General features: G+C 67.6%; 4 protein-coding genes and 1 long non-coding RNA gene across 8 annotated transcripts; 4 read left to right on the plus strand and 1 right to left on the minus strand.

The window, feature by feature from the left end:
- The first annotated feature begins 1,250 nt into the window (after positions 1–1,250).
- Positions 1,251–4,663, plus strand: SLC52A3 (solute carrier family 52 member 3). 4 transcript variants are annotated; one of them, XM_068700277.1, is made up of 5 exons: positions 1,251–1,465; positions 1,727–1,876; positions 3,018–4,084; positions 4,196–4,319; positions 4,404–4,663. In XM_068700277.1, exons 3-5 carry the CDS (start codon positions 3,066–3,068, stop codon positions 4,614–4,616), a joined length of 1,356 nt encoding a protein of 451 aa, XP_068556378.1. In that variant the 5' UTR covers positions 1,251–1,465; positions 1,727–1,876; positions 3,018–3,065; the 3' UTR covers positions 4,617–4,663. The 4 variants fall into 4 exon arrangements, with proteins under 4 accessions (XP_068556378.1, XP_068556379.1, XP_068556380.1 ...); XM_068700278.1 differs by lacking the exons at positions 1,251–1,465; positions 1,727–1,876 and adding an exon at positions 1,883–2,035; XM_068700279.1 differs by lacking the exons at positions 1,251–1,465; positions 1,727–1,876 and adding an exon at positions 2,053–2,353.
- A 2,988-nt stretch (positions 4,664–7,651) lies between these two features.
- Positions 7,652–12,809, plus strand: SCRT2 (scratch family transcriptional repressor 2). Its single transcript, XM_068700272.1, has 2 exons — positions 7,652–8,540; positions 10,643–12,809. Exons 1-2 carry the CDS (start codon positions 7,667–7,669, stop codon positions 11,356–11,358), a joined length of 1,590 nt encoding a protein of 529 aa, XP_068556373.1. The 5' UTR covers positions 7,652–7,666; the 3' UTR covers positions 11,359–12,809.
- A 587-nt stretch (positions 12,810–13,396) lies between these two features.
- SRXN1 (sulfiredoxin 1) lies at positions 13,397–14,006 on the plus strand. Its single transcript, XM_068700538.1, has 2 exons — positions 13,397–13,637; positions 13,789–14,006. Exons 1-2 carry the CDS (start codon positions 13,458–13,460, stop codon positions 13,990–13,992), a joined length of 384 nt encoding a protein of 127 aa, XP_068556639.1. The 5' UTR covers positions 13,397–13,457; the 3' UTR covers positions 13,993–14,006.
- A 247-nt stretch (positions 14,007–14,253) lies between these two features.
- LOC137865453 (uncharacterized) lies at positions 14,254–14,645 on the minus strand. The gene is made up of 3 exons (XR_011101901.1): positions 14,559–14,645; positions 14,479–14,510; positions 14,254–14,318 (listed from the first exon to the last, which is right to left on the minus strand). It is a non-coding gene; the product is annotated as an uncharacterized lncRNA (long non-coding RNA).
- Positions 14,646–19,533: 4,888 nt separating this feature from the next.
- On the plus strand, positions 19,534–22,746 carry TCF15 (transcription factor 15). The gene is made up of 2 exons (XM_068700561.1): positions 19,534–20,458; positions 22,310–22,746. Exons 1-2 carry the CDS (start codon positions 19,673–19,675, stop codon positions 22,382–22,384), a joined length of 861 nt encoding a protein of 286 aa, XP_068556662.1. The 5' UTR covers positions 19,534–19,672; the 3' UTR covers positions 22,385–22,746.
- The last annotated feature ends 4,597 nt before the right edge of the window (positions 22,747–27,343 follow it).

Genomic DNA, 27,343 nt, shown 5'->3' on the forward strand with positions numbered 1-27,343 from the left:
CCATCACCCACATCCCCAGCACCCCGCTGCACCCTCCGGTGCCATTTCACCCATGGGGGGCACGTGGGGAACCGGAGGGGGCTTCCCGGTGCGCCTGCCCGAGCCCGGTGAAGTCCCGTGGAGGACATCTCGGTGACCAAATGTTGCCATCTGCCTCCGGGGCCTTCGCTCGCATCTGCCGGGGGTGCAGAGGGGGCCGGGGCTGGGGCTGGGGCTCAGCTGCTGCACGGCACGGGGTGGGGGGGACAGCCCCCACCCCCTCCCCAAGCACGGCAGGCGGCACGTGCCGGCAGGATTTTGGGCGAGAGGCACGGAGCAGCGGTGCGGAGCTCGGTCCCACGCCTGTCACCCCCTTTGTGCCCCCCCTCCGAGCCCCTGCGACGAAGCCAATTAGCCCTGGGGAAAGGCTGGCGGAGGCTGCGCGGCTCCTTTGTGCTGCCGAATTAACCCAGGACAATCGCCGGCCCCACCGGGAGCTGGGGGCTCAGCTGCGCCAGCACAAGCCCCCGCGCATCATCCTGGAGCTGCCACCCCCAAAACGGGGCCCAGAGACCACGGGAACCCCAAAAAAAGGGCCCCCACCGCTCCTGGATCCCACATGGGGATGGTGGAGGCAGGATTGAGCTTGGTGCAGGGGCTGGTGAGGACCCCAGGGGGGGTGGGCATGGGTAGAGCAGGCAGGGGATGGGCAAGGGACAGGCAGGGGACAGGCAGGGGACAGGCAGGGGACAGGCAGGGCATTGCACAAGGTATTTGCAGCCTGCTGCAGCCCGCTCGCCCAGCGACACCCTGTGGGTGCTGGGGGAAGAGCTGGAGCGAGGGGTCCCGAGGAGCTGGGTGCTGGGACGAGCCAGCGCCAGGTTGCCAAAAAAACCCAGCTGGCCTCTGTCCCCCCCACCCCTCCAGCTCCTGGGTGATGCGAGCATCTCATCCACCGGCTCGTGGTCACGTCCCGCAGGGTCCCCAGGGTCCCCAGGGTGAGGTGGAGGTGCCAGAGGAGCATTTATGCGTGGCGTGCGCCCCGTGGGACGGCCACATCCCGGCCACGCACCCCCCCGCAAGGACGGCTCCGTGGTGGCCGCGCTCGGTGTCCCCGAGCCACCCAGCCCAGCCCGTGGCCCTGCTGCCATCCCAGCCACCTCTCGGTGACATTTGCACGCCCGAAATAGGTGGGACACCACTCAGCTGGGGACAAGGACAAAGCGTGTGACACATCCAGGAATAATCACCGGCACCAGGCAAGGGTGCGCGGGGGCAGGCGGCGAGCACGGGGCTGGCCCTGGCAGCACGTGGGGACACAAGGGGACAGCTGCCCACGGGGGCAGGACGAGGGCTGGGCTGTCCCCGAGCCGGCAGGGACAGGGTTAGGAGGGGACACGGCTGGACTTTGGCCACCGGGGCTGGGTTTGGAGCTTAAAGGCCCCCGAGAGGCCGCGTGGGGCGAGCTGGGCTCGGTGGCAGGGAGGTGAGGGGGACCCGGTGGCCGGTGCCGTGGTGGCCCAGGGGACCCACGGGTGCTGGGTGGGGGGAGAAGGAAAGGGGTCCCTGAGCCCCAGCCCCCTCCGGCTGTTCCCATTCCTGCAGGGTGGGCAGGGGTCCCTGGGGTGGGTGGGCAGGGTGGGATTTGATCCCCCTGCCCCCCCCCCGGGCACTCATCTCTCCGAGGACCACCGCGATTCTCCCTCATCCTCTCCTCTGCTTTGTGTCTCACCTCGCCCTGCACCAGCACCCGACCGTCCCCATGGCTCGTGAGCCCCCCTGGGACCTCCTGCGCCCCCCCGACCTGGGGCAGGTGCCCTGAAAACGCGGCGTTGGAGCCGAGCGGGAGGCAGGAGACCCGTGGGACCCCCCCCGCCAGCTGCTCCCCGAGCCAGGGGTGAGTCTGCCCGCTGGGAGCAGGAGCAGGAGCTCACCGTGCTGCCACCCATCTGCATCCGGAGGCAGTGACGTGCCCGGCTCACGTCACGGCCCCCGGCAGGCAGCAAGGACTCGCTGCCGCCAGCCAGCGTGCTGCCTCCGGTTCCCAAAAAGCACAGTGAGTTTCCCCAGGGGAGGTTCCCCGGAGGTTCCCCCGGGGACGTCTCAGGTCAGGAACCCGACTCTTCCTCACCTCCGCTCCCTCCCAACGTCCCCGACACTTCCCGGCCAGGATGAGGCCGTTTGTGGGCCGTTACCCTGCCTGGGTTCAGCCTCTGGACACCAGGATCCTTCCGCCCTGAAGTTGTGGCCGCTCATCCCGCACCCCCCTGCCCTCCCCGAGGCTCGGGGGCACGGATTTTGGGGGGTCCCCCAACGTCTCCGGGAAGCCGGTGGGGAGCGGGCGCAGGAACCTGGGCGCACGGAAGGGCAGCAGGTGCCGGGGTGGGCAGGGGATGAGGTGTGGGGCTGACTCAGCTTGGCTGGTATGAGCCAGGGCCAGTTTTGCGGGTGAGCCCGTGGGGCCCCCTCTCCCCCGGGGCCACCGGGGAGCCTGCCGGGCTCGTACGGCACCGGCGGGGAGGAGACGGGCGCCGCTCGGCGTTGCCCGCGGGTGCGGTGGGAAGGACGGGGTCTGGGGTCCCTGGAGAGAGGCTGCACAAGCCCCACAGCCCCCAGGTGAGATCCACGTGCCTCCCGTGCCTCCTGTGCCGTGCCGTGCCCGGCTGTGCCATAAGCAGGGCCAGGTCCAACACGTTGCCAGGTCCCCATCCTGGCTCCGTGCCTGGCGCTGCGTGGCCTTGGCTCTCCGGAACGGGGCCCAACCCAACGCAGGGCAAAGGGGGTGCTGCAGGCAGGGCAAGGGGGGGTCCCGTGGCACCAGCTGCGGGCAGCAGGAGGGGATCCTGAGGTGCTGGGGGGGGGTCTCACCCCTGGGACAGGGGGGTGCCGGGCTGCGCCGTGCCGCTCCCTGCGTCCTGGCAATAAAAGAGGAGCGGCAGGGGGGTGACACGGGCAGGGGGGTGACACGGGCAGGGGGGGCCAGGATAAGGGTCCGGGGGGTTCTGAGCCGTGTCGCTGAGCCCAGCCTCTCCCCACAGCACGGCGGCATCGCCCTGGAGTGGGGGGGCGCCGGGCGCTGCTGAGCCATGGCGCTGCTCACCCACCTCCTGGCCTGCGTTTTTGGCACGGGGTCCTGGGTGGCCATCAACGGGCTGTGGGTCGAGCTGCCCCTGCTGGTGAGGGTGCTGCCGGAGCAGTGGGACCTGCCCTCCTACATCACCATCATCATCCAGATGGCCAACGTGGGGCCCCTCTTCGTCACCCTCATGCACCGCTTCTGGCCCGGCTCGCTGAAGGAGGTGGCCGTCATCTACGCGGTGGTGTCCCTGGGCGTCGTGGCCTGCCTGCTGCTGGCCTTCCTCTGGAACCAGACGTCCCTCATCGCGGGGACGCCCCACAGCACCGCCTTCCTCATCCTCACCTTTTTCCTGGCCCTGGTGGACTGCACCTCCTCCGTCACGTTCCTGCCCTTCATGATGCAGCTGGAGCCCCAGTACCTCACCACCTTCTTCATCGGGGAAGGGCTCAGCGGGTTGATCCCCGCTCTCATCGCCCTGGGCCAGGGCTCTGGCATCTCCAGCTGCGTCAACGTCACCCTCCCGGACAACGTCACCAACACGACGGGGAGCCCCGGCTTCCAGATGGAGACTCGCTACTTGCCGGCCAATTTCTCCACCCTCCTCTTCTTCCTCCTCATGACTGGGATGATGCTGGCCTGCCTGGTGGCCTTCTTCTTCCTCGCCAGGCAGCCTAAAGTTTGGGAACTGTCCCAGCAGCAGCTCGTCCCCAGCACCATCATCCTCAGTTCCTTCGACCAGATCCCCGAGGACGCAGCCGGCTCGGGGCGAGGCGGTGGCTACCCGTGCCCAAAGAAAACCAAGCGGCCCATGGAGGACCCCCTGGAGACGGTGTCCCACCCGCTGGCCAAGCTCGCCTTCATCTACCTCCTGATCGCCTGGGTGAGCTCCCTGACCAACGGGGTCCTGCCGTCGGTGCAATCCTACTCCTGCCTGCCCTACGGCAACACCGCCTACCACCTCTCGGCCACGCTCAGCTCCATGGCCAACCCCCTCGCCTGCATCGTGGCCATGTTCCTGCCCGGCAGGTGGGTACGGAGCCCCAAAAACGCCCCTTTTTGGGGGTTCTAGGGGAGAAAAGGTGCCTCCTCTCCAGGCTGAGCTGGTGCTCCCCGGTGTCACCCGCCTGTCCCTTGCAGGTCCCTGGCCCTGCTGGGCGCCCTCACCTTGGCAGGGACAGCTTTTGGTGCCTACAACATGGCCATCGCCGTGATGAGCCCCTGCCCGCTCCTGCAGCAGTCCCAGTGGGGCGACGTCGTCATCGTAAGTCCTTTGGGGTCCCTCAACCCCGGAGAGCCCCCGTTTTAGCCCCACATCCCCGCTGACCGCTCTCCCCTGCGCCACCAGGTCCTCTCCTGGGTGCTGTTCACCGGGACGCTGTCCTACGTGAAGGTGATGGCCGGGGTGATCCTGCGGAGCCGCAGCCACAGCGCGCTGGTGTGGTACGGGGCGCTGGAGCAGCTGGGGTCCCTGCTGGGCGCCCTGCTCATGTTCCCCCTCGTCAACATCTACGGTTTCTTCACCTCCGCCGACTACTGCAGCCTGCAGTGCCCGGCCTGAGCGCCTCGTCCTCTTCTCGGGTTCAAATAGAAGGAGATTGCTCAGTATTTTGGCCTCTGAACCCCCCCCTGACGCCCCCCGGAGCGCACCGCGGCACCGGGATCCTGCGCACCTTGGGGCTCCCCGGGATGTGCCACCCCCCCTAGGGTTCTCGGGTGCTCCCCTAAATCAGCAGGGGGGTGTTGGGTGTGAAGAGGTGTTGGGGTCACTGCTCGTCCCTTCCCTGGGGGGTCTGGGTGGTGTTTGGCACGGTGCCCCCCCCAGGGTGCCCACCCCGTGCACCCTTTGTGCCATCGGCTCTGTCCCCAGCAGTATTCCCGTCCCCATTCCCAGGACGGGGGGGGCTGCAGAGGGCTGAGGAGAGCAGGGATAAATGTGCCCCCCCTGGGGACATAGAGACCAGGAGATTTGCTGTCGGGGGGGGGCAGACAGCAGCTTTTATGGCACCGGGGGGCACCAAAGCAGGTCGGGATCTGCCCAGGGGTTTCCATCCTCTGCTGGGGTCCCACCATGCCCCCCATCACCCCCCATCACCCTGCACCCCCCAGCACCCCCAGCAGCCCCCCTGCACCCAAATGGGCACCACGAGGGGGGGGGCACAGAGCGAGGCAAAGGACAGCTGGGGACCCCCACGACCGGGGACGCCAGGGCCGTGCCACCCGGTGCCCGGCTGCACCCAGACCCCGTTAACGGGGGAAACCGGGAGGGGGGCACCGAGGAGGGGAGATTGGGAGGGGGGGGGGGGACACCGGGCGGCACGCGCGTGCGCCCCTTCCCCGGGGCACGAGGCAGCCGGGCCTTTGTCCCCGGCTCTTTGTCTGGCAATCTGCTCCCCCCGGGACCCCCGCTCCGCTGTGCCTTAACCATGCAGATCCCAGCTCCCGGCCCCCCCGGCTGCGAGAAGGACGAGGCTGGAATTGATAATTGCCCACCCGGGGGGGGGGGGGGGTCCCGCAGCCCCCCCCCCCCCCTCCCAGCTCCGTGTGGCCTTCAGGATCCGGCCCCGTGGGCACGGAGAGGGGGGGTGAGGAAACTGAGGAGGGGGCTGAGGAGCAGCAGGAGGTGTGGGGGCACTTCGGGGAGGGGGGGCTCGTCCCGTCCTGGGAGCTGGGTGCAAGGAGCTGATGGGGTGGGGGGGTCCAGCCCCCTCCCCGCACCCCAAACACCCCTGGGGATGCTCCTGCCCAGCCCAGCCCCACAACCAGGACCCCCCGGAGACCCTCGCCCATCGGACCCCCTGCCCCCCCCTCCTTCCATCCTTCCCCCCCCCATCTCCAGGGGGGATCAGTCGCCCCCCCAGCCCCCCCGAGCTCGCAGGATTATTTCCATACAGCTGCTCGGGAAGGGACGGCTTCAACCCTCACCACCCAGGCGCGCGCTCCAGGAGTGCGCCCGAGCCCTTTCTTCTTGGCTCTTCTCCCCCCCCCCAAAAAAAAAAGAAAAAAAAAAAGAAAAAAAAATCGTGGTGGGGGCAGGCCGGGGGGGCCCCAGGCGTGCTGCAGTCAGCAATATTAGCACAGCTCCGCGGGGCTGATTGCGGGTTATTACCATACATTATCTCAGTCCCCTGCCTCTGAAAGGAGCCGGTTCCTATCCAACCCCCCCCCCCCGTTCCTCCACCCCCCCCCCCGGTCTTTTACACTTAATTACCTCCCTTATTACACCCCGGCCTGGAGAGAGAGAGAAAAAAAATATATAAAAAATGGGAGGGCAGCGGGCTGGCGGGCCCAACTAGGGCGTAAGTAATCGCCCGTCCGTGCCTGCGAGGAAAGGGGAAATAAATCGGGGCGCAACGGGGCCGGGGCTGCGCCTCGGGGAAATGGGACCTTGGACTTGGTGCACGGGGCCAAATGGGGTCAGGCTGCAAGGGGGAGACAGCCCCGGGGCTGTGGGGGGAGTGGGGTGGCTTTGGAGGTGTTGGGTTGTGGGGTGCTGAGGGTTATGGGGTGCCCAGGGTTGTGGGGTGCTGTGGGATATGGGATGCTGTGGGTTATGGGGTGCCCAGGGCTATGGGGTGCCTTGGGCTATGGGATGTTTTGGGTTATGGGGTGCCCTGGGCTGTGAGGTGCCCTGGGCTATGGGATGCTGTGGGTTATAGGGTGCTCAGGGTTGTGGGGTGCTCTGGGATATGGGATGCTGTGGGGTATGGGGTGCTCAGGGCTATGGGATAATGTGGGGTGCTCTGAGCTATGGGATGCTGTACAACATGGGCAATTCCAGGCTAGGGGATGCCCTGGGATATGGGATGCTGTGGGTTATGGGGTGCCCTGGGCTATGGGATGCTGCAGGGTATGGGGTGCCCAGGGTTGTGGGGTGCCCCGGGATATGGGATGCTGTGGGTTATGGGGTGCCCAGGGCTATGGGGTGCCCTAGGCTATGGGATGCTGTGGGTTATGGGGTGCCCTGGGCTATGGGATGCTGCAGGGTATGGGGTGCCCAGGGCTGTGGGGTGACCTAGGCTATAGGATGCTGTGGGTTATGGGGTGCCATGGCCTGTGGGATAATGTGGGGTGCTCTGAGCTATGGGATGCTGTGGGTTATGGGGTGCCCAGGGCTATGGGGTACTCTGGGCTATGGGATACTGTGGGTTATGGGGTGCCCTGGGCTATGGGATGCTGCACCATATAGGGCAATACCAGGCTATGGGGTGCCCTGGGCTATGGGGGTGCCACACAAAGCAGGTTCAGAGCTGCCCCCAGCTCCTGGCACAGGGGAAGGTCCCCCCGACACCGTGTCCCCAGCCAAAGGGCTCCGGGGGGGGCACCAGCGGGGCCTGGACGTGCCCCCTTGGCCACCTCCAGCTGGTGCAGAAGCCCTGGGGACGCTCCGGGGCTCACTGGGGAGCTTGGGGGGCTCAGGGTGGTCTGGGGTGGGGGGACACAATGGGGGGCAGAACCCCTCCAGCAGGGTCCCCCCGTGTCACCCGATGGAGAGCCTCATCCTGCACCGGGGGGGCGCAGTGAGTGGGGGCTCGGGGGGCTCGGGGGGGGGACAATGGGGACAGGGATGGGGACAGGGGCACGGGGAAGGGGCAGAAGGTGGGAAAAGGGATGGGGAAAAGGGATGGGGACAGGGGAAAGGGGCGAGGGGCTGGGAGGGGGGAATGGGGACAGGGACCAGGATGGGGAAAAGGGAAAGGGGTCACGGGGGGGGGACAGGGACGGGAACGGGGACAGGGAACAGGGTTAGGAGCAGGGAACGGGGATGGGGACAGGGGACAGGGAACCGGGACAGGGAACGGGGACGGGGACAGCGACGGGGACGCCCCCGCATCCCCCCCCCTCCCCACAACCCGTGTCCTTTGCAAGCCCCGGGGGCTGGCGGCGGGGAGACAAAGGCGGCAGGAGGCAGCCGCCCCCCGCCCCCCCCCCCACGGCCCCGCGTGTCCCCATTGTCCGCGATGGGGGGAGGCGGGGACCGGGGACCCCCCCCTTTCCTCGTACCCCCCCCCCCCCCTTTTGGTGCCAAAGCGCCCGGCGCACCCTGGAGGGGGGGGGGCGCTCGGAGGGGCTCGGGGCGCGGCCGGGCGGAGCGGCCCCCTCCCCACCCACCCCCCCCCCTCGCTGCCTGCCTTCCTCCCCCTCCTCCTCCTCCTCCTCCTCCTCCTCCTCCTCCTCCTCCTCCTCTCGCCTCCCTCCCCTCGCACTCGGTTCCCCGCTCCTCGCCTCCCGCACGCCCGGCGCGGAGCGGGGCGCACGGAGCCCCCCCGCGCCCCCGCTCCCGGTGCCGGTCCCGGTGCCGGTTCCCGGTGCCGGTTCCCGGTGCTGTCCGGTGCTGAAGGCTCCCGGCCCGACCCCGCCATGCCCCGCTCCTTCCTGGTGAAGAAGCTGAAGGCGGACGCCTTCCCCATCGCCGGGGTCCCCGCGCCCCCCTACGCCCCCCTGGAGCCCCCCTACGCGCTGCCCGGCCCCGCCGCCGGTGATGGTGAGTGCGGGGCCGGGGGGGGGGGGCTCCGGGGCTGCCCCCCCACCCCTCCCCGTGCTATTGTGTGAGGCAGAGGGGAAGGCGAGACGAGGGGGTCGGGGGGTGCTGGGGGTGGTTTTGGGGTTTTCGGGGGGCTCCGGGGCGCGGGGACGCGCGGCAGGGTCAGGGCGATGGGGGCGTGATAGGAGGGGGTCCCCCCGCTGTGTGCCGAGGGTGGGAGCCGGGAGGGGGTCGGGGGGGGCAGGGGGAAGTGTGACAGCATCGGGGGGCTCGGTCCTGATGGGTTTGTGCCCCCCCCTGGCCAGGGGTCACCCCCCCAAGTTGGTCCTTGGGGACGCGTCCCCTCGGTGACAGCGGCACCTTGGGGGGCACCCCTGGCCGGACCCGGCTCCCCCCACATTTGGGGGGCTGTGGGGCTGGTTCCTTCGCACCTCAAGTTATTATTTTTTTTTGGGGGGGGGCACAAAGCAGCCGGGGGTGTGCAGGGGGCTGGGAGCAGGCTGCTCGCCGTGCCTGCGGCTTTCATTGTTCGCGGCGGTGCCCCCAGCCCCTCGGAGAGCTCGGAGCAGGCTGGCACCTCCCGGGGCGCACAGAGGGAAGGGGGGGGGTGTGGGGAGGGGGCAGCACACCCCCCCCACACACACACACCCCCAGCACACTGGGAGGGGTGCGAAGGGCTGGGCAGGAGGGGTGCTGAGTCCCCAGAGGGGTCCCCAAAGCCCCGACCTGCGAGGTGACACCGGGCAGGGGGCTCTGGGAGCCACCGGTGCTTGGCAGAGCCCCCCCCGTGGGGCAGCCCCGGGGTCTGTCCTGGGAGCAGGGATCAGGGAATCCCACCCCAGGCCATGCCCCCTGGTCCCACAACTGCTCGGGGACCCTCTGGATGCACGGCTGGGCCTGATCCTGCCACGCAGGGCTGCTGAGCCCCCCTCTTTCTTCTGCTCGCTGCTCCCCAAAAAAAGGACTTCAGCCACCAGGGCAGGGGCGCGATGCTCACCCAGAAAAGGGGGGGGTCCTCAGCTCCCCCCCAGCCCGGTGGGGAGCCCGAAGCCGGTGGGGGGAGGGATGCTCTGCAGCTGGGCAGAAGCTGCCGACGCTGCTCTCCTGGAAATAACCTTGCTGCATGCTCGGAGGCAGCGGGAGAAATTGCTGAGCCGAGCGCTTTCTGCACAGCCCCTGCGAGCGCACTGTCAGCACGGCGCGGGGAGAGACGGGGGGGGGGGGCTGCCTCACGGACCCCTCCCCACCGCAGCGCGGGGACCCCCAGCATCCAGGGGATGAAGCAGCCGCGATGGGGGGGTCCCACGGGCAGGAGGGGGCCGGGATCAGGAGTGGTTTGCAGGGTCACAGAGGGGGGGGCGTGCATGGTGCCCTGGTGGCACCGAGCCCCTGCCCGTGGCAGAGCCCGCTGTCCCCAGCAGCAGGGCTGCAGCTGGCCCTGCACACAATGCAGGTGACTGCCAGGACCGAGATAGGGACCCCAGGGTGGCAGCTGTGTCCCCCCCCCTCGTCCTTAGCCACCAGCCCAGCAGGGACCCCCTCGGAGCACGCAGCGCGGTGCCCGCGGTGTGCTGGCAGCGGGGGGACGGGGACATCCACGTGGCGCCTGCTGTGGCACAGGGAAAGTGGCACCTGCACGTGCAGCAGTGCCACACGGGGTGACACGGAGCCCCCCCCCAGCCCTGGGAGCGGACTGGGGGTCCCTGTCCCCAGTGGGAGCTCAGGGTTAGGGCGCAGCAGCCTCCGGGTGCCACCAGTGCCACGTGCCCTGGGGGCGATGATGGGGGGAGATGGGGGGACATGGGGGTGACCTCCCCAGGCCCTTTTGTGCTTGCCTGCCCTGGTGGGATGATGTGGATTTGGGGGCTGACCGCCCTCAGAGGCTGATGGATCCGGGGGCTGCGTGGGGCTGCAGCCCCCCCAGGGCACCCAGACCCCACCAGCCCCACTCCTTTGGGGCATCCCCAGATGAGGACAGGGGAACCTGGTGGGGGGCACCTCCTTTTGCACCCCCGTTGGGTGTTTTTGGCTCCAAGCAGGGCTGGTGCAGGGGCAGAACCTGTCCCTGGGGGGGACGGTGACCCCGTTTTGTCACCCCTCAGGGTACCTCCAGCACTGCCTGGCTCCCTCCAGCTACGACTCGGACAAGAAGCGGGGGCTGCCGGCGGCACCACCAGCGGACCCAGCTTACGCCCCGGGGCAGGAGGAGTACAGCGACCCCGAGAGCCCCCAATCCAGCTTCTCCGCCCGCTATTTCCACGGCGAGGCGGCGGTGACGGACAGCTACTCCATGGACGCCTTCTTCATCACCGACGGGCGCTCGAGGAGGCGGCGGCGCGGCGAGAGCCAGCGGCGCGGTGGCCACCGCCACTCGTGCCCGGAGTGCGGCAAGACCTACGCCACCTCCTCCAACCTCAGCCGGCACAAGCAGACGCACCGCAGCCTGGACAGCAAGATGGCAAGGAAATGCCCGACGTGCGGCAAGGCGTACGTCTCCATGCCCGCCCTGGCCATGCACGTCCTGACCCACAACCTCAAGCACAAGTGCGAGGTGTGCGGCAAGGCGTTCAGCCGGCCCTGGCTGCTGCAGGGCCACATGCGCTCGCACACCGGGGAGAAACCGTTCGGGTGTTCCCACTGCGGGAAGGCGTTCGCCGACCGCTCCAACCTGCGCGCCCACATGCAGACCCACTCGGCCTTCAAGCACTACAAGTGCAAGCAGTGCGAGAAGACCTTCGCCCTCAAGTCGTACCTCAACAAGCACCACGAGTCCGCCTGCTTCAAGGGCTCCGAGCACAGCTGTGCAATAGGGAACTAGCCGCCTCCGACACCCCACCCCGAACCCGGCACCCCCACCCGTCCCATCCCATCCCTCCCCGTCCCTGCGCCGTCCTGTGGCTGCAGGACGCGTGCCGCCAGCTCCCAGTTCCCCCCCCAGGACCCCCAGGACCCCCAGGAGAAGGGTGCCCCCGTGTCCCCGGGAAGGGCTGGGTTGCGCCCCCGTGCCCCCCCAGCCCCGTGCCCCACAGCCAGGCGGGTCTCTCTGTGGGGACTCGCCCCGGACCCTCTCCCCCCCCCCCAGCTCCCGACGCTCACCAATATTTATTTAATTTATTATTATTATTTATTTAGAGCTGCTGCTTCTCCTCCTCCCGGGAAGCACCGGGGAGAAAAGATGCTCGCTGCTCCCCCCTTCCCACCCCCCCAGGAGCAAAAAAACTCCCCTGGTCCATACCAGGGATGGGACCGTGGGCCAAAGAGCCAGGACTGATGGCTCGGCAGGACTGACGGACACCTGCCTCGGCCCCTGCTGTCCCCCCACCCTCATAGGAGCAGCCCCGGGGCAGGACCCGCACCCGAATCGCGGCCCCACACCCCCCCCAACCCCTTCTGGGGCTTCTGCTGGCCCCCCCCCCCGGCCACCCCCCAGCCCCCCAGGAGGAGCGGGTCGGTGGTGCCGCAGAGCTCGGGTGAGTCTATTTAATTGCTCTTCTTATTTATATTATTTATTACTTACCCTTTTCACTATTTATTTGCCAAGACTTGGGGGGGGGCCGCCGGCCCTTCCGCACAACTCACAGGAGGCAGCGGCACCCCCGTGCCCGGGACAGATCCGTGGGGACAAGGACGGGGACGGGACCCCGAGAGCCACCGAAAAGCGGGCACGGAGGCGGGGGGCGACACGAGGAGGCTGAGCAGCCCCCCCTCTACACCCCACAAGCCCCCCAGCGAGGCCAAAACCGCTCTCCTTCGTCTTCCTCGGAGCCGCGGGGGCACCCCAGCGATTCTATGCAACCTCCCCGCGGACCCCCCCCCGGTAGCCGCTTCCTACCTCGGGCCGCGAGCTGCCACGGCCCCCCCAGCCCCTACTGGCCCCCGACACCTTCGGGGTGCCCCCCCCCACGCCGTCTTCCTCCCCACGTAGTCTTCCTCTCACACCGTGGCCGCGGGTCCCGAGGGCACCGCGGTGGCCACCCCGCGGGCACGGTGGCCACGCGCCGCGTGCCACGCAGGGGGACATCGTTTCGAGGTTTCCCCTGGGGTGGTGCCGCCCGTCCCCGGTGTGTACATAGCGGACACCACAGCAATAATTTTCCGTGCATGATCGATTTTTTTTTTTAATTTTTTATTTATTTTATTTTTATTTTTTTTCTGCCCGGTTTTTTGGATTCGGGCGGCCAGCGGCGAGGCGAGCCCGACCGAGCTCCATGCCGCCCACGGTGTTACTTGTAATGCAATTCAGGGATATAAAAGGGATTTCTGCCACTACCGGGGGTGTCTCGGGACGTCTGTATGGGGCTGGGGGGCAACAGGGGAGCTGGGGGGGCGGGGGTCGAGGTGTGCCCCCAGGGCAGCCGACAGCACCCGGCTGGGGAGGAGCAGCAGAAAGCAGGGGGGGGGGTCAGTCCTGGGGGGAACCCCAGCAGCACCCAAGCAGTGAAGGGCCCCCCCCAGAGCCCCTCAAACCCTTCCCCGTCACCAGCAGCCCCCCCCCAGGTGGCAGAAGCCCCCCCCCCCAGTTGGTGCTGGGACCGGTGCCCCCCGGGAGCTGGGCAGGGGCTGCAGAAGCGGGGGGCACCTGGGGTCTCACCCCCCCGGGGGGGGGGTACAGGGCTGCAGAACCCCCCCAAAAAAACGCCCTCAGACGTCGCAGCCGGGAGCTGGACCTGGAGATCCTGGGGGGGAGGCGTCCAGCTCGGGACATTTGGAGGTGGCGGGGGGGGGGAGCGCAGACAGGGGACGGGACCCCAGCAGGACGAGCGGCCGGGGGGGGGCCCCCGGTGCCCCCGGTGCTCCCGGTGCTGCCGCTTCACGGTGACTCTGCAAAACCCCGGGGGGGGGCGGAGGGGAGCGGCCGGGGCGGAGCGGCGGGGCCAGGAAGCGGCTGAGAGGCACCGGGGGGGGGGCAGCGGGGCCATGGCTGAGACCGGCACCGGGACCGGGATCGATACCGGGATCGATACCGGGATCGATACCGGGAGCATCCACACGCAGCACATCGCGGCCGTGCACAACGTGCCCATGGGGGTCCTGATCCGCCCCCTCCCCTCCGTGCTGGACCCCGGCAAGGTGCGGAGCCTGGTGGAGACCCTGCAGGTGGGCACCGGGGGGTGGGGGGGGCGCACGGCGCATTGAACCCCCCTCCCCATCTCCCCATACCCCTCCCGGGGGGGTGCCGGGGCACTGCTGGGGAAGCTCACGGCCATGGGGCTGTGTGTCCCCCCCCCCTCTCCTTCCCCATCCCCAGGAGGATCCCGAGCGGGTGCCCCCCATCGATGTGCTGTGGGTGAAGGGCAGCCAGGGGGGGGATTATTTTTACTCCTTCGGGGGGTGCCACCGCTACGCCGCCCACCGGGAGCTCAACCGGGACACCATCCCCGCCAAGATCATCCCGACAACGCTCAGCGACCTCCGCACCTACCTGGGCTCCTCCACGCCGCAGCTGCTCTAACGGGACCCCCCCCACCCCAAAAATCCGGGACCCTTCCCATAGGGGTCCCCTGAGGTCCCCCCCGTGCGTCCGAGCCGCGGTGAGCGTCCCCGGTCCTGTCCCTGCTGGGGGGGGTGGGATGGGGTCGGGGTGGGATGGGGTCGGGGTGGGCGCACCCCCAGTCCCGGTAGGGCGCACGGGGGGGGGTCCTGGCTCCGGGGGGCGGCCGGCAGGTGGCGGCGTTGTGCTGCGGGAATGGGGCCGGGTGGGGCGCAACTGGGACAGATCCGAACCGGGACAACACTGAGCCAGGACCTCACCAAACCAGGACCTCACCAAACCAGGACCTCACCAAATTGGGGCATCACCAAACCAGGACCTCACCAAACCAGGACCTCACCAAATTGGGGCATCACCAAACCAGGACCTCACCAAATTGGGGCATCACCAAACCAGGACCTCACCAAACCAGGACCTCACCAAATTGGGGCATCACCAAACCAGGACCTCACCAAATTGGGGCGTCACCAAACCAGGACCTCACCAAACCAGGACCTCACCAAATCGGGGCGTCACCAAACCAGGACCGAGCTGTGCCATAGCACAGCCAAACCACGTCCCCAAGCTTCACCCTACAGCTCCGGGCTGACCCCACAAGAGCCTGCGCTGCGCCTGCCCCCCCCATCCGCCTGCCCCATCCTCGGACGCATCCTGCGCCCCCTTCCCCGTGGGGGATGTCTCCAAGCGGCGCTGCGGGGACCCCCACTCGTGCTCCGGGAATAAAGGTGCTCAAAGCCTCGTGGCTCTGCGGGATGGTGCTGGGGGGCAGTGGGGGGCAGGAGCGGATATGGGATGGCACGGGACAGCGGGGACACGGGGCAGGAGTGGCACCGGTGACAGCGGGCAGCTGATGGCTTGGGAACGGGGACGGGGGCTGAGCTGGGGGCCGGGTGCTGAGCCGGGGGCCGGGATGCTGTGGGTTCTGCAGCCACCTCTTTGCCCCCCCCGTGCAGGCTGGAGAAGCCGCTGCGAGCATCCCCCGGGCACCTCGGCATCCCTCCGAGCCGGGAGCCGTGGTCCAGGGAGGGGAAAGGCCACTGAGTCACCCCCCCCCGTGCCATGACTCAGCCACGGCGCTGGGACAGGAACCGCGTCCGGATGCCTCTGCCCTCGCTCTGCCCCCTTGACCGGCCGGATCCTGCCCCCCCCGGGGCATAAAATGAGCCTGGCAGCGGTGGGGGGGGACACAGGCAGGGCAGCGCTGCCCCATGGTGCGGGGCACGCTTTGCGAGCGCGGCGTTTCCGCAGGAGCCCCTGGGGAGGAAGGGCAGGGTGGGCTGGGGGCTGCACGAGGGCAAGGGCCTGGGTCAATGTGGGGGGGGGGCCAGGGCATGGCTGCGCTGCATGCGCCGCATCAAAGCCGCCCCCGCCGGGAGGAAGCCCTGCAAGCGCTCGCGCCGAGAGCAGCCCCGGGCTGGGGGTCCCTCATGGGCTATAAATTTCTCCGAAGAATTGTGGCGTGCTAAAAAGTTTCCTCTCCTTAGATCGCAAGGGGGGGGGGACGGGACACGAGGTGGCAGCTCCGTTGGTAGCGCAGGAGGTGGATATGGGGTGTCCCCAACCTGCTGAAATGGGACCCCCGGGGTGGGTGGGGAGGGGTCCTCGCCCAGCACCCGGGGCGTCTGGTGGGGGCTCTGCTCACCCGGCACGAGGAGCTGCGCCCTGCGCAAATGGCAGCGGGGTGGGGGGCAGAGCTCAGAGCTGCGACCCCCAAAAAAAAAAACAAAAATCCTGCACCCCACGGGGGCTTCTCCAAGCTGGAAGCCCCCCCTCGGGACTCTCTCCTGCCAGGCCAGCGAGCGCCTGGCGGCACCGCTCAGTGCGGGGAGCATGGATCAGCCCCGGGGCTGCCATCCCCGCAGCGGCTCCGTCTGTCTGTCTGTCTGTCCGTCCGTCCGTCCCTCCACCTGTCCCCCCCTTTTCCCTCTGCCTGACCCTCCAGGAGGGCTCCGGTGTCGCCGGCTGACAGCCGAGATCCCGGCTGCCTCCAATCCATTCGTTCCAGGGCAGGAACAAAGGCGCTTTGTGGGGGCTCCCCTCCCGCTCCGTCTCTGGGCCATGCTGGGGAAGGGTCCCGGCTCCGGAACTGGGACAGACTTCCCCGCACGACAGCCGTGTAATGCCTTCCAGACCCACCCGCAGGTACGGCCCCGTAGGGCGGGTGGGGGACAGGGCACCCCGTGCTGCCCCGGGCACGGCCACCGGCTTGGGGACCTGCTGGGAACCGCTGCCACCAGCAGCAACCCCATCCCCGTGTCCCCATCCCCATGTCCCCATCCCAGTGTCCCCATCCCCATGTCCCCATCCCCATGTCCCCATCCCAGTGTCCCCATCCCAGTGTCCCCATCCCAGTGTCCCCATCCCCATGTCCCCATCCCCATGTCCCCATCCCAGTGTCCCCATCCCCGTGTCCCCATCCCCATGTCCCCATCCCAGTGTCCCCATCCCCATGTCCCCATCCCCATGTCCCCATCCCAGTGTCCCCATCCCCGTGTCCCCATCCCCGTGTCCCCATCCCAGTGTCCCCATCCCAGTGTCCCCATCCCCATGTCCCCATCCCAGTGTCCCCATCCCAGTGTTCCCATCCCAGTGTCCCTATCCCCGTGTCCCCATCCCTGTGTCCCCATCCCAGTGTCCCCATCCCCGTGTCCCCATCCCCATGTCCCCATCCCCGTGTCCCCATCCCAGTGTCCCCATCCCAGTGTCCCCATCCCCATGTCCCCATCCCAGTGTCCCCATCCCAGTGTTTCCATCTCCGTATCCCCATCCCAGTGTCCCCATCCCCGTGTCCCCATCCCCGTGTCCCCATCCCAGTGTTCCCATCCCCGTGTCTCCATCCCAGTGTCCCCATCCCATGTCCCCATCTCCTCTGTCCACCCATGGGGTCTCCAAGGACCCGCAGATTCACCCACTGAGGTCTCCCCCCGTTCTCAAGCAGGGGCAGCGTCCCCTTGGTGAGACCCCAGCCCTCGCTGCCCTGCACTGCCCAGTTTGGGCCCAAAATTGGGGAAAAGGGGCATGGGAACAGGCAGAGGGGTCGGTCCTGGGCACCCCCTGCTGCAGGGGGGCTCATGGGGTGCTCGGGGTGTGTGGGATGGGATGGGATGGGATGGGATGGGATGGGATGGGATGGGATGGGATGGGATGGGATGGGATGGGATGGGATGGGATGGGATGGGATGGGACGGGATGGGATGGAGAGGTTTGGGGTGGGATGGGGAGGTTGGGGATGGGATGGGGAGGTTTGGGGTGGGATGGGAAGGTTTGGGATGGGATGGGGAGGTTTGGGATGGGATGGGGCAGGTTGGGGATGGGATGGGGAGGTTTGGGGTGGGATGGAGAGGTTTGGGGATAGGATGGGGAGGTTTGGGGTGGGATGGGGAGGTTTGGGATGGGATGGGGAGGTTTGGGGTGGGATGGGGCAGGTTGGCTGCTGCTCCTCCAGCCCTCAGCAGGACCAGGCACGGCAGCATCCTGGCAGCCACATGCTCGGCGCGGCCGCAGGGTCTGGAATCCATTTGCCTCGCCGGCAGCGGTGTTTTCCCAGCAGGGCTGGAGCAACCCGGTGGGGCGGGGGGCAGCCCCGGCCCCCCCGTGCCATCTGCTCCCTGTTTATTTTCCTCCACTTAACTATCACCTCCCGGATAAACACTCCCCAGAGCGGGGAGGGCAGGGGGCACTTCCCAGCGAGCGCAGGGGGCACCCAACCCTCAGGGCTGCCAGCCCCCCCAGCCTTTTGGGACACCCCCAAACCAGCAACCGGGGGGGCTGCGGGGCTCGGAAGCGTGCGTGGGGCTGCGGGTGTGCACCCAGAGCCGTGCACACGCACGCACACGTGGTGTGTAAATGCACACACACACGGGCACGCGCTCACATACCCGTGCGCACATGTCCGTGCGCCATTGTGCGCACGCACACACGCGTCTACAGCCACTTACCCGTGCCTTGCACACTCACACACACTTGTGCACACTCGTGCACACTCGTGCACACTCGTGCACACTCGTGCACGCTCACACACTGCCCCCCTTGCACACGGAGCCACCCCAAAACCTTCTGCTCCCTCCCTCCCCGTGTCCCCACGTGCCCCATCCGCCGAGGCCGCTCCCGGTCACCGGCACCCCGCGCGTGGCCGTGCCCCCGGGGGCACCCGGCGGGGTTTGGGGGGCTCGGGGTCCCCCCCCCTTGTTGCCCCCCCACCCCCCCCGTCAGCTGGTGGCCATGTGTGGGCGGCCGCACCTGAGTACACAGCCCCTGCCATCCGTCTTGGCGCTGTCAGGGCCGGGGCGGGGGGGCCCCAGCTCACACCCAGCGGGGTGCAGGCAGGGCGCCCGGGGGAGGTCAGGGGGTGGGCATGGAGATGGGGGCTCCTGAGGGGTCTGTGGGGTCTTTCTCTCCCTGCTCTGCTCAAGAGGAGCCACAGCCAGAGCTGTGTCCCCCCCCCCGTTGCAGGAGGCTGCAGCCCCCCAGGGATTATTTTCAGCCCCCCCCCCCAATCCATCCACCCCAGTCTCCCTGCCCCGTGCAGGCACCTGCCCGCTCCCCATGCCCCATGAGGGGCTGTAGGGCATGGAGCTGGCAAGGGCAACGTCCCCGTGCCCCCATAGAAACCCAAAGCAGTCTGCATGCCCCCCCCCCAGCCCTCCCAGCCCCCCGATGTGGCCCTCGCCCCCCCCCCCCCCCCGCAGCGTGATTTACAGGCTCTGCGCAGGCGGACAAATGGTGAAGGAAAACAGGGCTGGGGCCCCACGGCGAGGGGCTGCCTGCACCCCGCGGGGGGCAGAGGGGCCGTTTGCTGCCATGGGGAGGGGGACACATAGAGCAGCCCCCCCGGCACACGTGGGGACAGCCCAGAGGGGACCCTGCTGCCCCACGAGCTCTGCTCCTGATCCACGGGGCTTTGGCCATGGGGCGCAGTGGGACGTGGTGCCACCTCGTCCCCTGGCTCTGGGTGCCAGGACCCCCCCCCCCCGAATCCCTTTCTCCCTGGGTATTTGCAGCCTGTTCTCTGTGCCCCCAGCCCCCAGCAGCTCCCAAAGTTCCCCCTTTTTGCCTCATTCCTCCACGGGGCTGGAGGCCACACGGGGAGCACGGCTCGCAGGGGGCAGCTCTGCGGCCCCGATCCCAGCCCAGCAGCTCCTGCAGCCACGTCCCCAGCAGCCCAGTGCCATTTGCCCAGGGCCGGGCCCTTCTCCCCTTTTGCCTCCCCCCTCCTGCTGCCCCCCCAGAGCTCAGGATTTGGTTTTCCCAGAGCCAACAGGAGAAAAAGCTCCGCTGCCCGTGCGCCTGGCAGGGTGCGGGGTCCAAGGGGACCTCATCCCTGTCCCTCTCTGCATGCGTGGTGCCAGCCCTGGGGACACAGAGGGCGAGGGGCTGTGGGGCTCAGCCTCACCTCATGTCCCCAGGGCACAAACCTGTCCCCATGGGCCGTGCCCCCCCCTTGCTGATGTCCCCCTGGTGAAGGAACCCGCTGCCAATCCTCCCGGTTGAGCCCCATCCCAGCTCCCGCGCCCTGGTGCCACCCCGCTGCTGGCAGGGGACACCTTGAGCAAGGACCGGGGGGGGACCCTGAGCAAGGCACCACCCCGCAGACCCCCAGGGGGTCCGGGATCGGGGTCTGGTGCCCCCCCATGGCACAACCATGAGCGTGGCACCGCGGCGAGACGGAGCAGGGCCAGGGCGCAGTGGCCACGGCCAACGCTTGGCTCCGGCCAGCCGGGGCGAGGAGGACGCTGGCCTCATGCCTGGTCCGGCGGCCAGCTGGGGGCTGGCTGGGGGTGGGCTCCATCTGCAGCCCCTCCCCGGCCATATAAAGGCCGGTTCCCCCCACGGCCGGCCGTCCCAGCCCCGCTCGGACGCAGCAGCTGGCGGAGAGGCGGCCGTGCCGGCGGGGGACGAGGGCTCCCCGCGGTTTCGGGGGTTGCCCCCAACGGGGCGGGGGGCTCCGGTCATGGCTTTCACCATGCTGCGCCCCGTGGCCGCCCGCGTGCTCTACCCGGACCTGGCCATGCTGTCGGAGGACGAGGAGAACCGCAGCGAGAGCGACACCTCGGAGCAGTCGTTGGGGTGCTACGAGGCCGTGGAGGCGCGCCGAAAAGTGGCCCGCAAAGCGGGGCCGGTGGTGATGGTGAAGCAGAGGCAGGCGGCCAACGCCCGCGAACGGGACCGGACCCAAAGCGTCAACACGGCTTTCACCGCCCTGCGCACCCTCATCCCCACCGAGCCCGTGGACCGCAAGCTCTCCAAAATCGAGACCTTGCGCCTGGCTTCCAGCTACATCTCGCACCTGGCCAACGTGCTGCTGCTGGGCGAGGGCTGCGAGGACGGGCAGCCCTGCTTCAGTGCCATCTACGGTGCCAAGGGCGAGCTGGAGAGCAAGCAGCCCCGCAGCATCTGCACCTTCTGCCTCAGCAACCAGCGCAAAGGGGTGAGCTGGGGGGGGGTTAGGGGCTCGGCACGGCGCCCCCCATCCCCAAAAAGGGGGCTGAGAGGGAGAGGATGGAGGGAGGGAGGGAGGCTCGGTGCCTCCGGTTCTCCAGCCCCCGCCGGAGCTCGCGGCCAAATCGGAGCCGCACGCCCACAGCTCCCGCTGGCGTCAGAGGGCCGGGCTGCTCCCACACCTCCGGCCAGGCCACGGGGGTCTCGGGGGGTTAAACTCACCCCGGGGCTGGGGGCACGAGGATGGGGTGGGATGGGATGGGGTGGGATGGGAGCGTGGGGCTGGGGGGGCTGTGCCCGGCTCAGCACCGTCCCCATCCTTGTTTTATCCCAGTCCCCATCCCCGTCTCATCCTTGTCCCTGGCCCCGTTTTATTTATTCCCATCCCCTTTTTATCCCCGTCCCCATCCCTGTTTTATCCCCATCCCCGTCTCCTCCCTATCCTCTTTTTAACCCCATCCCCATCTCCTCCCCATCCCCTTTTTAACCCCATCCCCATCTCCTCCCCATCCCCGTTTTATCCCCATCCCCTTTTTCTCCCCATCCCCATCCCCATTTTATCCCCATCCCCATTTTATCCCCATCCCCTTTTTATCCCCATCCCCACGCCCCTCCTGGTCCTGGCAGCAGCCCAGTGCGGTGATGGAGCAGAGCTCAGGGCGCCCTGAACGCCCCTGCAGGGGGCTCGGTGCCCCCCCCATGAGCACAGCAGCACAGGGCCGGGGGCTGCAGGGTGACCCCGGTGCTGTCCCCAGCTGGCACCCATGGGTGCGGGCACCGTCCCCATGCAGAGCCCACCCTGCCACCCACACCATTCCCCTGCTGCAGGTGCCCCCCCATAGCCCCCAGGGCACCCCCAGGGACCCTCGCTGTCCCCTCGGGTCACCCGGAGCAGCGGCTGTCGGGGCCCTTTCGTTTTCTGCTGCTCCCTTTTTAATTATTTTTCCCATTCCTGTCCCCTTTCCCCTCACCCCCCCTCATTTGGCTGGACCCCGCAGCCCCCCCAGCCCTTCCTGGGTGTCCCCCCACTGTCCTGGGACCCCCTGCAAGGGCTGGGCGCTCTGGTGGCACCCAGGACCTTGGGGACATGGTCACCAAGGGTCCCCAAGGTCCCCCTGCTCTGCACCTCCTGGCGCTGGGGCAGGGCTGGGAATGGGCTGGGAATGGGCTGTACTGGGCTGGGAATGGGCTGTACTGGGCTGGGCTGGAAATGGGTTGGGCTGGGCTGGAAATGGGCTGGGCCATGCTGGGTGGTGCTGGGCTGAGCCGTGCTGGGGCCATACTGGGCTTTGATGGGTCGTGCTGGGTGATACTGGGATATGCTGGGGGATACTGGGATGTGCTGGGGGCTACTGAGTTGTGCTGGGTGGAACTGGGGGACACTGGGCCGTGCTGGGGGCTACTGAGCTGTGCTGGGGGCTACTGGGCGGTACTGGGTGATACTGGGCCATGCTGGTCTGTGCCGGTCAAGCTGTCTGGGGCCAAACCCTCACCCCATTGGGGCCGTGTCCCTGTGGGTGATGGGGACGTGGGGACCTTCCTGGGACCCCGACCCCGCTCCCACCCCACAGCCTCTCACCGGGCACCACCACGTCCGTCCGTCCGTCCACCCATGCCCATCCCAGGCAGCGTTTTGGCACGGTTCCTCCCCAAATTCTTTGGCACGCTTCCCCCCCAACCACTTCAGCACAATTCCTCCGCGGTGCCCCCCCTTCCCCGGAGCCGTGCACCCCAATCCCAATCCCTACACCCCCCTCCCCTAAATCCACCCCCCTCCCCAGGGACCCCCGGGCACCCCGCTGCCCCGGCGCCCCGCAGCTCTCCCCTCCTCTCTCCGCAGGGTGGCCGCAGGGACCTCGGGGGCAACTGCCTGAAGGTTCGGGGGGTGCCCCCGCTGCGGGTGGCACGGAGATGAAGCGGGGCCGCGGGCACCCCACCGGAGACAGCGGTGGCACAGCCAAGCCCCAAGAGACCGCAACGGGGAGGGAGGCGACGGAGCCCGGCGGGGCCGCGGGTTGGCACCGCACCGACGCCGGCACCGGCACCGGCACCGGCAACCGTGGCCGGGAGAGAACTTGTTGGGGGGGGGTTGTTTGGTCCCAAAACCCCTGGGGTTAAAGGAAAAGGGGAGGGGGACCCGGCTCAACGAGCAGCCCGTGGCGTGGACGGTGGTGGCGATGCGCTCGGGGAGAAGGGGGGACGGCGGCGCGGCCCCGCGGGCGCTCTGTGTGCACACGCAGCAGCTTGGAAAATAAACAAAATCTCTTATTTTTCTGATGGGATGCTGCCTGCCTGCTGCCCCGGTTCCCAAAACGGCCACGGCCCCAAAGCCCTGCGCCCAGAGCAGCTCCGTGACTCTGCGCCGTGGGTAGGGCGCAGCCACGCGCTGTCCCCGTGGTCCTGGGGGTGTGAGACCCCCGGCACAGCCGTCCCCGTGGCCCCAAACCCTGCAGATGGCTCTGATCCTAAAAGGGTTTGGGTTATGGAGAGGCTCAAGGTGGGCAACACCGGGCTGTGCCGTGGGGCGCATGGGATGGAGGGGATGGAGGGGACGTGTGGGGTGCATGGGGTGCATGGGTTGTATGGGATAAATAGGATGAATGGGATATATGGGGTGCATGGGATGCATGAAATGCATGGGGTGCATGGGATGCATGGGTTGTATGGGATGCATGGGATGAATGGGGCATTTGGGGCGCATGGGACGCAGGGGATGCGTGGAACACACTGTGCGCATGGGATGCGTGATGCATTTGGGATGAGTGGTGCATTTGGGATGCGTGGGACATTTGGGATGCGTGGGGCATTTGGGATGCGTGGGACCCATGGCTGTGCCACGGCTCTGCTCCAGCCCCGTGGTGCCCAGGCGACGCGTTGGGGCTCACCTCACTGCTTTTTGGGACACCCCTTCCTCTTTTTGGGACCACCACCACCACCACCGCAGCAGCAGCACCTACATGGGGTCAGGCGGGGACACTGGGGGGGGTTCCCAGCCTGCTCCCCAACCCCCCCCCCCCAGGACCCTGCTCACCATGGGGAGCTGAGCCTGGGAACAGCACTGGGTTTGGGGGCACGCAGCCCCCAGGGACCCCACATCCCACGGAGCCGAAGCAGCTGCGGACGGGGGCTTGGAGACGCCGGGGGTCCCCTGGGCACGACCCCGGTGCAGGAGAGGATCAGGGATCCCACTGAGTGTCCCGCTTTAGGTTTGGGGCGCCGGTGGGGCACCCCTCAGCCCCCCGTGCAGCCGGGCTGGCTGTGACCCCCCTTTTTTTTCCCCTCTCCCCCCCCCCCCCCAAGGGTTTGATTTATGGAGCTGACAGCGCGGCGCAGCTGCGAGAGCGAAGTCCCAGGCGGGGAGCGGGGTGGGTGGGAGAGGTTTGTTCTCAGCGTGTCTAATGCGTCCCAGACCCCAAAAAAACCAGCCGTGAGATTCTCCAAACAGCCCCCGGACACAAAATCCCCTGCCCTCGGCTTTATCGGGGGGCAGGGGGCAAGGGCAAAGGGGGGGGGGGGGGGCACGCTCTGCAAACAGCCCCGGAGATGAAAGGGTTCGGTCCCCAGGACCCCCCCCCCCGTGAGCCCCCTCCCCGGTCCCTGCGGTGTTGAGCTCGGGACTGGTCCCGCTGTGCCCCCCCCCCAATGTCCCCATGCTGAGGGTGGGGGTCCCAAGGGTCCCGGGGGTCCCAGCAGCACGAGCACTGGTCCCAGTGTGTCCCCAGTACTGGGGCCGGTGGGTGTCAGGGCTGAGCATGAGCGTCCCAGTGGCTCTCGGGGATTGGGGTTTGGGAACCAGTATGTCCCAGTGCCAGGGGCTTGGGTCCCAGTGTGTCCCAGTGCAGGGTCTGGCCATCCCAGCATGTCCCAGTGCCATGGCATCAGGTCCCAGTAAGTCCCAGTGCAGATTCAGTGCATCCCAGTACGTCCCAGTGCCAGGGCTATGTGTCCCAGTGCAAGATCTGCACATCCCAGCATGTCCCAGTGCTGAGACATTGGGTCCCAGTAAGTCCCAGTGCAGGATCTGGGCATCCCAGTACGTCCCAGTGCCAGGGCCTTGGGTCCCAGTGTGCCCCAGTGCAAAATCTGCACATCCCAGCACATCCCAGTGCCAGGGCCATGTATCCCAGTACGTCCCAGCACCTCTCAGTGCCAAGCACTGGGGCGCCAGCAGTTCCCAGTTCAGGAGCTGTGCACCTCCCAGTACCCAACCACGGCTCCCAGCACGTCCCAGTGCCAGCAGCCCGCCCGTCCCAGTGCATTCCAGCCCCTCCCAGTACAACCAGAGGGAACCGGTGACTCAGAGGCTCTGATGGGAGCCGGGTGCTCGCCCTGGGGACCAAGCGGGGGGCACCCATGGGTGCCACCAGCCCCGCGCCGCGCCCCCCTCCCGTCCTCTCCCTCTTCCTGAGCACGGACCCCTCTCGGAACGGTTTTTTTTTGGGATTTTTGGCCGCTCGCTGTGGGGCAGGAAGGTGTCCCCGAGGCTCAGGAAGGAAAAACACTCAGCGCTGAACCCAAAAACGCCGTCTCCGAGGGGCCGGGGCTGGAGGCGCTCCAGGCCTGACATCACCTGGGAACTGGAAGCGGGAGCGCAGCTGCACGCCGCCGCGCCTGCTGCTGGGATTTTTTTTTTAGGGTTTTTTAGTTTTTTTTTTTTTTTAAACTCGTGTTTTTAAACGGGCTTTTTATAGATGTCTCTCTTTTTTTTTTTTTTTTTTTTTTTTTTATTATTTTCCCTTGCTCCGTTCCCCTCCCAAATATTTCTGCCTCTGTTTCGGCGCTTGAACCTTGCTGGGCCGGAGAGGCAGGAATGCAGCGGGGCTGCGGCCGGGGGGGCTGCTGGAAGGGGCTGGGATCCACCCCTGGGATCCAGATCTGGGATCCAGCCCCGGGATCCAGTCCTGGGATCAAGCACTGGGATCAAGCACTGGGATCCAGCCCCACCCAGGATCAAGATCTGGGATCCGTCCCCAGGATCCCCCCCAGATTCCAGCCCCAGGATCCACCCCTGGGATCCAGCTCTGGGATCCAGTCCTGGGATCCATCCCCAGGATCGATATCTGGGATCTGTCCCCAGGATCCACCCCAGATTCCAGCCCCAGGATCCATCCACAAGGACTCAGCCCCAGGATCCATCCCTGGGATCCACCCATGGGATCCAGCCCTGGGATCCAGCTCTGGGATCTGGGATCCAGCCCTGGGATCCATCCCCAGGATCGATATCTGGGATCCGTCCCCAGGATCCACCCCCAGGACCCATCCCCAGATTTCACCCCCAGGATCCATCCGCAAGGACCCATCCCCAGGATCCATCCCTGGGATCCAGCCCCACCCAGAATCAATTATTTGGGATCCGTCCCCAGGATCCACCCCAGATTCCAGCCCCAGGATCCGACCCCAGGATCCACCCCACAATCCATCCATGGGATCCATCCCCAGGATTGAGATCTGGGATCCACCCCAGGATCCATCCCCAGGACCCATCGCAAGGATCCAGCCCTGGGATCCACCCCCAGGATCCACCCCTGGGATCCACCCCCAGGATCCGTCCCTCCTCATGCCCTGTGTCCTGGCAGCCCCCCTGTGCTCTGCCCGGAGCAGAGGTTTTAGGATTCAGCCCCAATCGTGTCCTAAATGGCCCCAGAGCGAAGCTGCCTCGCTCCGAAATCGTCCCCATAGCAGGAGCCGCAGCCACGGCCCGAGTGGGGCCTGGGGGCAAACGGCCCCATAAAAGGGTCCCCGGGGGGTGGTGGGGAGGGGAATGGGGGGGCGAGGATGAGGGGTGGGTGGGTGGGATGGGATGGGATGGGACGGGACGGGATGGGACACCCACCCCACAGCCCCTGTCCCCTAAACCCTCCACATCCCCCAAACCCCCTCATCCCCGAAATCCCCCAAAACCCCCCAAATCCCCCAAATCCCCCTCATCCCCCAAACCCCCCAAATCCCCCCAAATCCCCCACATCCCCCAAACCCCCTCATCCCCGAAATCCCCCAAAACCCCCCAAATCCCCCAAATCCCCCTCATCCCCCAAATCCCCCAAATCCCCCAAATCCCCCAAACCTCCACATCCCCCAAATCCCCCAAACCCCCACATCCCCCAAATCCCCCAAACCCCCCACATCCCCCACATCCCCCAAATCCCCCTGCATCCCCCAAACCCCCCGCATCCCCCCAATCCCCCTCATCCCCCAAACCCCCTGCATCCCCCAAATCTCCCACATCCCCCAAATCCCCCTGCATCCCCCCAACCCCCCCAAACCCCCCCAAATCCCCCAAACCCCCCAAATCCCCCAAACCCCCTCATCCCCCAAAACCCCCTGCATCCCCCTGCATCCCCCAAATCCCCCAAAACCCCCCAAACCCCCAAACCCCCCGCCTCCCCCGCTTCATCCACCCCGCGGCTCCCTGTCCCCGTGTCCCCCCGTGCCCCCCGTGCTCCCCAGGGGGCTCGTGTCCCCCCCCCGTCCCCCCCCCCCCCCAGTAGGGACAGGGTGTGAAGGCTCTGTGGGGTGAACGCCAGGTTAATGTCCCGCTGGAGCTTCCCTCCGCAAACAATAAGACAATGCCCGGGCCGGGGGCCGCCTGCGTAAAGCAGCGGCGAGGAGGGGAAGTTGTAATATTTGGATTTAACCCTGGGTAAATTAAGGGAGAAAAAAGGAAAAAGAGAGCTCGGGGGGGGTAATCAGAGCCCCCGTGCCCCCGCACCACGGCCCCAAAGGGTTCGGTTGGGTTTGGGGCTGGCCAAAATGGGAAGGTAGAAGGGGGTTGGGGGTCCCTAAGGGTCCCAAGGGTCCCGTGTGGGGCCCGGGGTCGAGGTTTGGGGTGGTGCAGGCACGAGAAAAGGGATCGGGGCCAAGCGGGTTATTTTAA

The sequence above is a fragment of the Anas acuta genome, chromosome 16 (assembly GCF_963932015.1).
Source record: "Anas acuta chromosome 16, bAnaAcu1.1, whole genome shotgun sequence".
Taxonomy (NCBI): Eukaryota; Metazoa; Chordata; class Aves; order Anseriformes; family Anatidae; genus Anas; species Anas acuta.

Excerpts from the sequence above, each read along its gene's own strand:
- SCRT2 (XM_068700272.1), top strand. The coding sequence starts at position 7,667 with ATGGGGAAAAGGGATGGGGACAGGGGAAAGGGGCGAGGGGCTGGGAGG. Across the intron at positions 8,541-10,642 it reads CGGCCCCGCCGCCGGTGATG|GGTACCTCCAGCACTGCCTG; the intron begins GTGAGTGCGGGG and ends GTCACCCCTCAG.
- SRXN1 (XM_068700538.1), top strand. The coding sequence starts at position 13,458 with ATGGCTGAGACCGGCACCGGGACCGGGATCGATACCGGGATCGATACC. Across the intron at positions 13,638-13,788 it reads GCCTGGTGGAGACCCTGCAG|GAGGATCCCGAGCGGGTGCC; the intron begins GTGGGCACCGGG and ends CCCCATCCCCAG.
- SLC52A3 (XM_068700277.1), top strand. The coding sequence starts at position 3,066 with ATGGCGCTGCTCACCCACCTCCTGGCCTGCGTTTTTGGCACGGGGTCC. Across the intron at positions 4,085-4,195 it reads GCCATGTTCCTGCCCGGCAG|GTCCCTGGCCCTGCTGGGCG; the intron begins GTGGGTACGGAG and ends TGTCCCTTGCAG. Across the intron at positions 4,320-4,403 it reads AGTGGGGCGACGTCGTCATC|GTCCTCTCCTGGGTGCTGTT; the intron begins GTAAGTCCTTTG and ends CTGCGCCACCAG.
- TCF15 (XM_068700561.1), top strand. The coding sequence starts at position 19,673 with ATGAGCGTGGCACCGCGGCGAGACGGAGCAGGGCCAGGGCGCAGTGGC. Across the intron at positions 20,459-22,309 it reads TCAGCAACCAGCGCAAAGGG|GGTGGCCGCAGGGACCTCGG; the intron begins GTGAGCTGGGGG and ends CTCTCTCCGCAG.